The 13,876-nt window shown below is 35.4% G+C and overlaps 1 protein-coding gene across 2 annotated transcripts in view; it reads left to right on the top strand.

Moving 5' to 3' along the window:
* Window positions 1-13,876, top strand: part of KPNA4 (karyopherin subunit alpha 4) — an 88,474-nt gene that overhangs the window by 55,817 nt on the left and 18,781 nt on the right. For both annotated transcript variants that reach the window (XM_053599692.1, XM_053599691.1), the window contains exons 2-10: window positions 1,018-1,062; window positions 1,939-2,028; window positions 2,137-2,166; window positions 2,258-2,310; window positions 4,127-4,222; window positions 5,012-5,097; window positions 6,716-6,802; window positions 8,911-9,080; window positions 9,171-9,215. In XM_053599692.1, coding sequence (XP_053455667.1) covers window positions 1,021-1,062; window positions 1,939-2,028; window positions 2,137-2,166; window positions 2,258-2,310; window positions 4,127-4,222; window positions 5,012-5,097; window positions 6,716-6,802; window positions 8,911-9,080; window positions 9,171-9,215 — 699 coding nt within the window. In that variant the 5' untranslated portion in view covers window positions 1,018-1,020. The remainder of the gene's footprint in view (window positions 1-1,017; window positions 1,063-1,938; window positions 2,029-2,136; window positions 2,167-2,257; window positions 2,311-4,126; window positions 4,223-5,011; window positions 5,098-6,715; window positions 6,803-8,910; window positions 9,081-9,170; window positions 9,216-13,876) is intronic.

Here is a 13,876-nt window from a genome sequence, read left to right as displayed (position 1 = left end):
TGGAGTTGACCTTTGCCGAGATAAGAGTAGAGTATGTTTTTTTTGTTTGTTTGTTTTTTGTTGTTCCAGTTTTGGCTAGGGCTGGGTTTGAACCTGCCACCCTTGGTATATGGGGCCAGCGCCCTACTCACTGAGCCACAGGCGCCGCCCAAGTAGAGTATGTTTGTTAAAAATCAAAAGTTCAGTTTTGGATATAAGCTTGAGATATTTATTAGACTTCTAAGTATTACTTTGTTACATGTATTTCTGTTTAATATATCTTGGGATATGCAGTTGTTAGAAATATTGAGGTGAACTTGTATGTAGAAACAGCTTGGATTTGTATTATTTCTAAATATTTGAAAGTTTTTTACAGTGAGCATGTACTGATACAATAGGTAACTTATAAATGAGAAAAACATAATTAAAAATAAGAGAATGGTCACAGTATTTCATAGAATAGTTATATGATCATTAGAAAGAATGAAATGTGTTTATGCCACCATGGGAGATCTATAAATCAAGGTCTGTAGATAAAGTAAACCAAAATAAAGTGAGGAACAGACTAGAGATTACATGTGTATCCAACTGGTAATAAATCTAGTAGTGTTTACTTTTAGAGAAGGAGACTGTGAGTGAGCTGGAAAGTTCACTGCGGTTGTTGTTTTTTGTTGTTGTTTTTTTTAAGCAGCTGGATTTATTAACCTTGTAAATTTGTTACTTTTTATCATGTCATCGGTTCATTAATATAGGGAGTAAGATTATGGGCTCTTTTATCCTTTGTACCTCTGTATTTTTATAAACCTTACGTTAACAGTTTTTAAAATTGATATATCCAGTATTATAGATTAACTGATAATTTCAAAGAGATTTTCAGTATATTGAAATGTAAAATGAAGATACAAAATCATCTATATTGTGAGTAAAATATGACTTTGACTAGCAGAAAAAATTAGGGGTATACATTAAAATGTTAATAGTTTTCTCTGGGTGATGGAATTTGAGGTGATATTTAAAATATTATTAATTTTTTTATAGACTATGAGAAGACAACGGAATGAAGTTGTAGTTGAATTAAGGAAGGTGAGTATGTCAAGGCATAATTCTGACAGTGTTACAGCATATGTACACGATATCAAGTATTTATGTAAAACGTGTAAACTTTTATTTACTTAATATAGTTAAGCTTTTTAAAATCTCAACTCCTTAGCATTTCTTTTTCTTTTGAAAAAAGAGAGATTTTGATTAAATTTGATAACTTTTTAAGGTTGAGGGGATACAGTTTTCTGTTATCCAAAGACAACTTATTGGATGTTTTTTCTCTTGTAATTTTTAATGATTTTTATAAAGTATAAGTCATAGAGATACTGTTATACTAAATAGTTCTGCTGTTAATGGACAGTGGTTATGCCCTGAAAAGAACTTGTTGCTTATAAATTTCATCAACTTTTCAAGTATTGAAGTAGGTTGTAGTTGAGAATATATATTTGAAGATTTGCCTCAAACATTTTAAATGAAATCAAATGGCCCTTGATTTTTGTCAGGCATTGCTTTTGTCTAATTTTGAACTGCCCAACTTTTGCTTTGACTTTGCTTTTAGGTGATAAAGAGAAGCTTCCAGATGATATGTAAAATGGTTTAGTACTTTCGAATAAATATGTGTGTTTGGTTCTGGCTTAAACTATCCACTGTCTTCTGTAGTCAAACTTTTATTTTTGTTTTGTTCGCTTTTACATAGTTCACTGGTCATTAAAAATGTAATATTTGGGGTTTGGGACTCAAATTAGTGTTGCTTAAGTGTTTAATTCACAATATAGCTTAATTTTTTGCATTTGAATTTTTCTTTTTAAAGGCACTGTATATTTCAGTTTGGAGGCACATGCTTGCCTTACTTTTTAATGAAAGTATTTAGATTGTTTTTTAAACTGAAGTTCTTTTATTTATTTATTTTTTTTTAAGAATAAAAGAGATGAACATCTCTTAAAGAGGAGGAATGTACCGCATGAAGATATCTGCGAAGACTCTGATATAGATGGTGATTATAGAGTGGTAAGTTATTATCCTGACAACTTTAAAACTACTAGTGAAAGATTACATATGCATACAGAATTTTAAAGTGACATGTTACCATAGTTTTTTTTCTCTTTTTTTCCCCAGCAAAATACCTCTCTAGAAGCTATTGTACAAGTAAGTTAGTTTTTTCCCATCTTCATTTGTATTTCTAGTGCTTAACAACTATTATTGATTATTTACATTATAAATTGTTTTTTTTTAATAGAATGCTTCAAGTGATAACCAAGGAATTCAATTAAGTGCAGTTCAAGCTGCTAGGTAAGTTAAATTTTGAGGACATAATTAAATTTTATAACTTACACAGGGGTTTTATTTTGGGTTTTTTCTATATAATAGTCCTGTTTAGTAGTCCTATCAATCAAATTTAACTTTTATAGCAAACAATAGTAAACAGCCATGAACTGACAGTCATGAACCACCTTTAAAAATTGTTCTCTGATGCTCGGGAGGCTGAGTCAAGAGAATCGCGTAAGCCCAAGAGTTAGAGGTTGCTGTGAGCCGTGTGACACCATGGCACTCTACCCGAGGGCGGTACAGTGAGACTCTGTCTCTACAAAAAAAAAAAAAAAATTAAAAAAAAAAAATTGTTCTCTGATGAACGGTGTGCTTAAAAATCATAAATTTTTTGAGCTGAAAAATATATATACAGATGCTAGGAAAAAATTGATTTGACAAATTAGTGCCATAGACCAATAGGAAAACTATTTATAAAGCTTTGCTTTTTACTAATTAATAGGTTTAATTTTATAAAAAGATTCTTCAAAGCCTTATCAGGTAACTAATTATTCTGACAGTCCTTTTATTGATCAAAAATAAATCAAGACATGTAAGTTCCTACATCGGTGTATAGACAAACAGAAACTTAAGATTTAGGGCTGGCCGGACATAGTGGTTCATGCCTCTAATTCTAGCACTCTGGGAGGCCGAGAAAGGTGGATTATTCCAGCTCGCTGAACTTTATTAAACATTGCCTTTATGTAGTAATGCCAGAGATTAAAGTAGGTAAAGATTTGTGTTAGTCCACATAGAGCATTTATCAGCTAAATCTACAGTTTACCACATGTGAAAATAGGCACTAGGTTTTGTTTTGGATCCTGTAAGCTCCATGAGAGCAGGGATTATATATGTCTATAGCTCTAGCATCTTTCAGGATCTTTTCTTATGTTTTATTGTCCTTATTTTATTTCTCTTTAGTTGCTGATATGAGAATGCTATTGGACTTTTATGACCTTTAGTTCAGTATGTAAAGTAGTGTGAAGAATTAAGTACTAAGGCCGGGTGTGGTGGCTCACGCCTATAATCCTAGTGCTCTGGGAGGCTGAGGTAGGTGGATTGCCTGAGCTCAGGAAGCGAGACCCTGTCTCTAAAAAATAGCCAGGTGCTGTGGCTGTGGTGGGTGCCTGTAGTCCCAGCTACTAGGGAGGCTGAGGCAAGAGAATCGCTTGAGTCCAAGAGTTTGAGGTTGTGTGAGCTGTGATGCCATGGCACTCTACTGAGGGTGACAAAATAAATCTCTGTCTCAAAAAAAAAAAAAAAAGAAGAAGAAGAAGAACGAAATACTAGTATCTGCTAGAAATATCAGATATGCCAGTAGCCTGCCTGCTTTTGTCCTTTGACTTTGTTGTGACCTAGCGTGAATAACTTAGACTATTTTGGTGACTTCTTAATTCCTTTCTTATCAAAGTAAATGCTATTTTGAAGAAGTTTACCCACTTTTTTCTATGAGCTTAAAAGTAAGGGCAGACATAATACGTGCTAAACATTTAGTTATCTTTTTATAAGTTATAGTCAGGACTTTTTTGAGGGAATAATATTGTACTGATAAAATTGTAGTTTGTGTCTATCATATTTTCCTAATTATTGGGTCATCTTGGTAAATTTAATTTATAAATTAATCTTTTTATAATTGAAGAAATGGTTGCATTATGTAAATTATAAAAAATAAAACTTTGAGAGAGGATACTTGTACCACATATTCAGATTTATGATAATGTCTATGTCAAATGTGAATTTAAATTTAATTGTAATATTGTATGCCATTAAGTGTCTCATTGGCTATTTATATCTTTTACAGGAAGCTTTTGTCCAGTGATCGAAATCCACCAATTGATGACTTAATAAAATCTGGAATATTGCCTATTTTAGTCCATTGTCTTGAAAGAGATGACAAGTAAGCACATTATCTTTTTAAAATTTGGGAGGTAGCCTTTGGAGAAGGCCAGATTTTCTAGTAGTTTGATCTTTAAAGAAAAAAGAGGGCTCAGCGTCCGTATCACAGTGGTTGCGGCACTGGCCACATACACTGAGGCTGGCGAGTTCGAACACCGAGGCTGCCCGGCCTGGGACAGCTAGACAACAATGGCAACTGCAACAAAAAAATAGCCAGTCATTGTGGCAGGCACCTGTAGTCCCGGTACCTTGGGAGGCTGAGACAAGAGAATTGCTTAAGCCCCAAGAGTTTGAGGTTGCTGTGAGTTGTGATGCCATGGTACTCTCCCGAGGGCAACACAGTGAGACTTTGTCTCAAAAAAAAAAAAAGAAGTAGTAAAGAAAAAGGGGCTATGAATGGAAATAAAAAGTCAAAAGGTGTATTAATGCCAGCAGATGAAGGTAAAGGACAATGAGGACCTTGAGAATGAAGAATTTAGTTTTTAAGCTTTGAAAATTGACAAGAACTAATTTGACCAAATATGTACTTGAGAAAACTGAGGAATATTTTGCAAATATCTTAATAATAAGTCCTTATTAAAAATAAGGACACAAGAGGAGATTTGTATGTTTTTTATACTGAAGAGCTATTTTTAAACAGTCCTTGGAGGGTAAACAAAAAAAAAAAAAAATGCTGGATGGTTAGATGCCTTTTGAAACAAAGTATTTACTACATCTAAAATGTGAAATGTTTAGTAGACATTTGGGCAATGTACAAATATCTACTGGTTTATTTTTTTTTCTTTTGTAGTCCTTCTTTACAGTTCGAGGCTGCATGGGCTTTGACAAACATTGCATCTGGAACATCAGAACAAACTCAAGCAGTAGTTCAGTCCAGTAAGTTTTTCTTTCTTTTTTTGGCTGGGGCTGGGTTTGAACCTGTCACCTCCAGCATATGGGACCAGTGCCCTACTCCACTGAGCCACCGGCACCGCCCCAGTCCAGTAAGTTATTAATAAACAAAATTCCCATTTTTAAAAATGGGAGTCAGTAAAATAAAGTGATTTTCCTAAAAGAACATAGTTATTTGTAAATAGCTATTATGTATAAAATAACAGCTACTAAGTTGCACATAGGGTTATTGAAATAGACCACCTTAATTTAAGTATTACTTTAATCATCTTCTTGAAATAACTAACATTTTCTATTTCCCCAAATTTACTTGATTCCTTTCTAAATCTGAGGACATTTCCTAATTACAGAAGCAGGTTATATTATTGTCAAATTATTTATAGGATATCAGTAGAAATACAGGAGTTTTTTATTTCCATGTTGCCTCTCAACTGCTCTTATTGAGGTTGCTATCAGATGTTAAAGAAATCTTATATAAAGTAGTCCGATCAAGTGGATGATTTGAACAGTTTATCACTGTTATTTTTAATAAGATTGTCTTTTATGTTTCAAGAGCTGTAAGTGGAAAGTTATTATTAGAAGTAATAACCAGAGTGTATTGTTTACATGAATGCCATTTGATTGTGAAGACTTTTAAAATCCTACTTAAATTTATGTAAGTAGGGTAGTTGTCTAGGCTTGTTAAAATTGTAAGCACTGATTTCTACATGATTTTGAAAGGAAACAAAGGTATTATTCAAGTAAACATTTTATTATGAAGTTATTTGTGTTGTAGTATTACTTAGAAAAGATAATTACCCGAAATCCTACTAAAACTGTTTTGGTTTGTGTTTAGGTGGTTTTTGTTGTGTGGTTTTTTTTGGAGGGGTGGGGTGGGGTTGTTTTGTATTAAGTAAGTCCTCACTTTTTTTCCTTTCTGTTTTATGTTACCTTTAAAGATTAGAAAGAGGCTTACAATTTAATACTGCTGGTCTATTTTAATAAATGAAAAATAATGGGTAAATGAATTAATTTTTATTTTAAATAAATATAATTGATCTACATATGCTTAAGTAGCATCTTTCAAAATAACGTGTGTCGGAGGAAGAAAAGTTGTTGAGTCCAGTATTTTGTTCACATGTTCAGATATGGATCTGTTTCTTATCCTTGTTGAGTAATAGAATCACTTTCTGATTCAGAAGGTCTCATGTGGCCTAGAAATCACTAGCCTGTCCAAAGAACCACATAGTGTTAATTTAAATTTCTGTATTCAAAAGTTACTTCAATAATTGGACTTTTCAAATTTGAGGATAATACTTAATCTATAAGTATAAATCTTAAATTAGAATTAAATCCAGGTTTAATTGTGAGTGAAATTTTATAAGTTTAATTTAACATTTGCTTGTATGTCAAAACTCATTTTGATGCTGAATAAGCAGTCTGCTGGTCAAAACACTTGTAATAATGCTATTTTAATAAAAAACACTAAATAACAACATATTTTTGGTAGGTTACTTTTTTTTTTTCTGTAAGGTTCTTTTTAGCAAAAAAAATCAAGATTGATTTTTGGTTTAGTGTTTATTGTCTTCAACTTTAAGTGTTAACTTGTGTTTTCCTCTTTCAGATGCTGTGCCACTTTTCCTGAGGCTTCTCCATTCACCCCATCAGAATGTCTGTGAGCAAGCTGTGTGGGCATTGGGAAATATCATAGGTTTGTATAAAACTTGGTGGAATACCAGTCCAGCAATTGTTACCACATATGGGTTAGTTCATTGTAGATCTTTTGCAGAGTTTAGTACATTAAAATTTAGTAATATATAAAATGTAGTAGTATTATATTACTATCTTCATGAATCAATAGAAGATATCTGTAGTTTGTTGATAGTCCAGTTAAAATGTTTAACATCAAGGTACGTTTTACCATACCTATCACTTTTTTTCTGATAAATAATTGTAGAGAGAATGATTAACACATTGACTGACAGCCTAGAAAAAAATATTTTTTCCTTGGGGCCAGGGTGTTTTATTAGGTCAAGAGATATGTGAGTTATATATACTTCACGAGACCCCAGAGTGAAAACTAGAATAATAAGTTAAATACATCTCACATGGCAGTTAATGTATTGAAGACAATTCTAATATTTCAAGGATTTGGTTTTTTTTTTACCCAAAGCCTGATTTAACCCAAACTCAAAAATTTGAAGAACCACCCTCCAGAAGAAAATGTGAAAAATCTGGGATCTGAATTGTATTGTTCTTCTGGCTTAGTTCACAAACCTTGGAGGTGGGGTTTGGGTGTTTTTTCTAGGGGTCTCACTAATTTGATGAAGCAGGAGGATTCTAAATATTATTTGTGCCAGACTCTTTAGTGTTCTTGCATGGAAGTAATCAGTATTAGTTTGATATACCTCCTCTTCAGTGGTCTTTTACAGGATCAATATGGAAGGTAGGGGATGGTTATGAGTTTTTCAGAGAGGATTTCTCTGTGAACTATTTGGTATAAGATGTACTGCTAACTGTGATAAGAATGCTATTGTTTTCTTCTGTTTTTTTCTTTGGTACCATAATGCTCAAGCAAAAGGAAGGTGGTTGTTTCTATATCCCTCACTCCTTTGATTTTATCCTAAATTTTAGATTTAGAACTATCTTTGGCTTTTGATTCCACTGATATTCTGGAATTAATTAGAATACATAGATGCAAAAAGAGCAAATATTTTATCTCCAAATATTATAATGCAAGGAAGAATGTTTTCACCTATGATAATACATGTTTTCACACTAGAAATTACAGTGACACTCTAGACACAGAAGTTGAGTTTGGTAATTCCCTCTAGCATTGTTTCTCAAACTTAAGAATGCTATGAGAATACCACATACGTTCATTGATACAGAGTCCTGGACCCACAGAGATTCTGCTTCAATAGGTCTGAGCTAGAGCTCAAAAATCACATTGGGAACCAGCTGCTCTAAGAGTGTTGGTTCTCCCCTTTTTCCTACATAGTTTTCTCAATGTATGGAGTAATCTATAATTCATATTCTTTTGATGCTTTGATATTGGATTATAAATATAAATTGGACAAATATTTTCTCTTTAATAGTATTTTGATGTGTCTTTCTTACTGAAGTTTGTTAAACCAAGGGTACCATTGTTTTGGGGTTTTTTTGTTTGTTTTTGTTTTTGTTTTTTTGTTTTTTTTTGAGACAGTGTGCAACCTCAAACTCTTGGGCTTTAAGTGATTCTCTTGCCTCAGCCTCCCAAGTAGCTGGGACTATAGGTGTCTGCCACAACGCCTGGCTATTGTTTTAGAGATGAGGTCTCTCTCTGGTTCAGGCTGGTCTCTAGCCTGTGAGCTCAGGCAATCCACCCACCTCGGCCTCCAGAGTGCTAGGATTACAGGCTTGAGTCACTGCGCCCAGCCAAGGGTACCATTGAGAGAGAAGGGAAAAAGCAACAGTTCTCGGCTCAACAAAATATGTTTTACCTTTTTTTTTTCTAGGACCATCAAGCAAGAAGAACAGAATATTTGTTAAAACCCTTAGGCTTCCAGAGTTTAGATGACATAAAAACATTTTATAAGTGAACAGTTTATAAAGCTAAGGATGTGAATAACATGCAGAAGAATACTTTGGCACCTTATGTCACTTCTCTTGGATCAAAGACCTTGAATGTGAACTTGGTTATTATTACCTTCTACATAAAACTAAATAGTATATCTGGTTAAAATACAGAAGGAGAATATTGTACCCTGTGCTTTATGTTTTCTGAAAATTCTTATTGTCAAGATATTTTATTGAAGTAAGAAATCCTTCTTTTTCTAGGTGATGGGCCCCAGTGTAGAGATTATGTCATAAGTCTTGGAGTTGTGAAACCCTTACTTTCCTTCATAAGTCCATCTATTCCTATAACATTTTTAAGAAATGTTACTTGGGTTATGGTCAACTTATGTCGCCACAAAGACCCACCACCACCAATGGAAACCATTCAGGAGGTAAATGAGGTTTTTGTTAATTAAAGTAGATACAATTATGTGTATTTTTGGTCTGTTTATGTTTTAAATTCTATATATTTCTCTTCTCAGATTCTTCCAGCCCTTTGTGTTTTAATTCATCACACAGACGTAAATGTGAGTAATGCTTCTCATCGTATATTTTACATATACACACATACACACACACACATTTGGGGGAGAAAATGTTATACTAAGACATCCTATCAGTGTACATGAAATCAGATTTTTCCATTTCAAGAGCTGTAATAAGTATTTGGTATTTTTTTATGTACTCTGTGTTTATATCACAAAATACAGTTTTGGTGAAGAAAACAAGCATATGTTATTTGGTCTGGGCAATAGCAGGTATGTGAATATATTAGTGTTGTAAAAACTCACATTGAAAGTTTTTAAGTTGCCACTTATCTCTCACTAAATCATGTCTTTGTTCATGAGCTTTTTGTGGAAGTTCATTTTGACAGCTTGGCCAAAGAGAATACACACACACAGTGACATTTTTGTTTTTTGGAAGATAAAAGTGAGAAACATTTCTCCTTAACTGCGTGAATTTATCTCCATATAGCAAACCATGAACATCATTTGCTCTTTAATTCCATTTTTAGTCTTACTTTTCCAATTGTAGTAACTTTTGAATTGGCTTCATTCATCAAGGTAACTCTTGATTACCCAAACAAGAAAAAAATCAGTGCAGACAAGATTTTGAACGTATATTTTGCTTATTCTTACCCTCACAGATGGCAAAGAAAAAAATAATTCAGGGAATGTGATAAGGTGGAAAACTGCCCCAACTGCTTATAAAAGGCAGACTAGTGTTAGTGTGTTGCAGAAAGTAGGAGTGTAGTGGGTAAGGGGGATTACACGAGGGAGAGGTGTGGCAACAGCTGTGAGCTTGGGTGGTTCAGTAAAAATAGTTTGGTGTAATGACGTATATTTGATGAGCTGCTTTTGTCTCTGTTCCTACAGTTATACCTTGTTTGGGAAGCTCTATAAAGCTTGTGAAACAATTTAAAGGTAGACTTGTACTATGTCAGTTAGTGACATGATGTACAGAATTCAAAACTTTTTGGTTTTAGCTCCAAATAGTCTAGGGTCTTAAAAATGTGTAAGCAGTTTCTGGTATTGGCTCCTTATAGCTATGTCCTTCGATTTAATTGTAAATTTTAGTATTTTCCTTTTAGATGATTTGCCAAAAGTTTAATCTAAAAGTTTATGCCTCTGCTGGAAAACCAAACATCTTGGTTGACTTTATTCAGAGATTTTTTTTTCACTTATTTACCCCAATCTAGATGAGATTAGATTCCATTTTTCTTGTTTTTGATATATCCTAAAGAATTTCTCAAACCAGTTTGCATTTTTCTTTCTTTCTTTCTTTCTTTTTTTTTTTTTTTTTGAGACAGAGCCTCAAGCTGTCACCCTAGGTAGGGTGCAGTGGCATCACAGCTCACAGCAACTTCCAACTCCTAGGCTCAAGTGATTTCTCCTGCCTCCGCCTCCCAAGTATCTGTGACTACAGGCGCCCGCCACAACTCCTGGCTATTTTTTGTTGCAGCCATCCTGGTTTGGCGGGCCCAGGTTGAATTCAAACCCACCAGCTCAGGTGTATGTGGCTGGCGCCTGAGCAGCTTGAGCTACAGGCACCGAGCCTGCATTTTTCTTTTTAATAGACTGTTTAATAAATAATACTGCTTACAAAAATATGTTTACTAAAAACAGGATCTTCTAAGGTAAACACTTAACAAGTTCTTAAATCAGGCCATGAAAGAAGTTAAAAGAAAAATTTGAACTGCTTCCACAAATCATAAGTGAAACACTGACATTATACTGTAGTTGTAATTTGTAAACTTGCCACAGAATATAAGCTTTATATAAAAGTATACATGAGATGAAGTTTGATTTGGATTGTGATTTTGATCTGAGTATATTATTGACATGTTTAGCACCAGGACTTTTTAAAAAATGTTATCTGGCTTTTACGTTTTCATAAACAAGAACCTTTAAATTTCTTATCTGTCAACAAATTTTAGTATGTGTTAATACTTTTAGTATATGTTAATGTTTATTAACATTATATGTTAATAATGTTAATAAACTACAAAAAGTAGTTTTATATTTGCAACTTGAAATTCAGTTGTTTCACATGTGTTGATACCACTTTCTTCATGTAATTACTTTAATTTGATGTCTTTTTTTTACATTAAAAAATATCCTTAGAGCTTTCCTTTATTTCTGAAGGAAGCAAAGGCAAAGTACTGATTTCCTCCTTTCAGGAGCTTCTTGGTCAATTGTGAAGGTTTTAAACGTCTAGCTTGTCTTTTGACACAGAGTTTGCATTCCAGGAAGGCTTTGGAATTAAAACTACAGGCACAGTTATAATGCCTGTGTCTCTGTCAATAATCGTATTATTTATAAGCAGCAGTTTAACAGTTTGTCATGCTGCCCTTTGGCCACGATTTCTAATTAGAAGTTAATATAACAAAAGATCAAATACATGGCCTGTTGTACTTAAAAATACAATCATGAAAAACATTCTACAGGTTTTTTAAAATACAAATTAATTTCAGAGGCTGCCATTTTTTGGTGGGGGGGGCAGCAAGTAGCAGCTGGTATAAACATACATATTTTTTAACTGAGCTGGGTTTTTTTTGTTTGTTTTTGAGACAGAGTATCAATCTGTCGTCCTGGGTAGAATGCCATGGCATCACTGCTCACAGCAACCTCAAACTCTTGGGTTTAGGGTGGCGCTGTGGCTTAGTGAGTAGGGCACTGGCCCCATATACCAAGGGTGGTGGGTTCGAACCCAGCCCCCGCCAAACTGCAACAACAACAACAAAAAAAAACAGCCAGGCATCATGGCAGATGCCTGTAGTCCCAGCTACTCGGTAGGTTGAGGCAAAAGAATCGCCTATGCCCAAGAGCTGGAGGTTGCTGTGAGCTGTGACGCCATGGTACTCTACCAAGGGTGATAAAGTGAGACTCTGTCTCTTTAAAAAAAAACTCTTGGCTTTAGCAATCCTCTTGCGTCAGCCTCCCAAGTAGCTGGGACTATAAGTGCCCACCACAACACCGGCTATTTTTTGGTTGTAATTGTCATTGCTGTTTGGCAGGCCTGGGCAGGATTCAAACCTGGCCAGCTCTGATGTACGTGGCTGGTACCTTAGCCACTTGAGCTACAGCCAACTGGGTTGTTCTTTTAATCATAGATGTCATGTGTTGATCTGTGATTGTTTGTAGAAACAGAGTCTCACTTTATCACGCTCAGTAGAGTGCCATGCCTTCACCCAGCTCACAGCAACCTCTAACTCCTGGGTTTAGGCAATTCTTTTGCCTCAGCCTCCCCAGTAGCTGGGACTGCAGGCTCCCGCCACAACACCCGGCTAATTTTTTGTTGCAATTTGACCACCCTCGGTGTATGGGGCCGGCACCCTACCCATTGAGCCATAGGCACCACCAACCTCTGATTGTTTAAAAAAAATCTTGATCTGCAGCTGTGGGGAGTTTTTACTATTTAGTAATTTTCCTCCAGTTTTTTTTTGTTTTTTTGTTTGTTTTTGAGACAGAGCCTCAAGCTGTTGCCCTGGGTAGAGTGCTGTGGCATCACAGCTCACAGCAACCTCCAACTCCTGGGCTTAAGTGATTCTCTTGCCTCAGCCTCCCAAAGCTGAGGCTCCCGCCACAAGGCCCAGCTATTTTTTGGTCGTACTTGTCATTATTTGACAGGCCCAGGCTAGATTTGAACCCACCAGCTCTGGTATATGTGGTTGGCACCTTAACCACTTGAGCTATGGGCGCCGAGCCTTCCTCCAGCTTTTTAAAGCAAAGCAAGATGGCTGGAAACAATTAAACTACTATAATATTAATACTGGGGTATTGGCTTTAGGCATACTTCCATGGTACTCATGATACTATACTCCTTGAATATATCCATTTAGCCTGGATGTTTTGAACCACTGTGCATGTCGGATATATACAGTCTTTCCAGTTACAGTAGAATCTCCATAGTTGACCATCTCCTTAAGTTGACCTCCTTTCATAGAACAGAAATGCACCACATGTACATATCGGTACAGCAGCTGAGGCACCAGCTACACACATCAGTACAACGGGCCTAGTTCCTCACGTTGACCAGTTGTCACAGTCCCTTGGGTCGTTACTTTCAGGGCTTCTACTGTATATACATTAGCCGTAATGTCCTTAAACCTGTTGTCCTTTAGCCCTTAGGTAGGAGAATTGTCTTTCTCCTATTTTATGTGCTATGTAGTATATGTGTATGGCTTACTAAATTAAGATGGGATACTGATAAAGGTTTAGGACCATAATTAACCTAAATATCCTGAATATCACTAAAAGATGTACGTACTTAATACAGACCTTTATAGATGCTGATGTTTAATATAACATCAAGAATTTCCATGAATTTAGGTGAGTAAAGAAAGTAATGGAATGGGCGGTACCTGTGAGGCTCAGTCGGTAAGGTGTCCGCCCCATATACCGAGGGTGACGGGTTCAAACCCAGCCCCAGCCAAACTGCAACCAAAAAATAGCCGGGCGTTGTGGCGGGTGCCTGTAGTCCCAGCTACTCAGGAGGCTGAGGCAGGAGAATCGCCTAAGCCCAGGAGTTGGAGGTTGCTGTGAGCCGTGTGACGCCACGGCACTCTACCGAGGGCCATAAAGTGAGACTCTTGTGTCTACAAAAGAAAAAAAAAAAAGAAAGTAATGGAACAATCTTAGATAAGTTGTACGGTTAAGAGCTATTAAAATGAGAAAATAATCAAGGC

This window comes from Nycticebus coucang, chromosome 8 (assembly GCF_027406575.1).
Source record: "Nycticebus coucang isolate mNycCou1 chromosome 8, mNycCou1.pri, whole genome shotgun sequence".
Lineage (NCBI taxonomy): Eukaryota > Metazoa > Chordata > Mammalia > Primates > Lorisidae > Nycticebus > Nycticebus coucang.
Note: the sequence above shows the minus strand (reverse complement) of the source record. Positions and strands in the feature narration are given on the sequence as shown.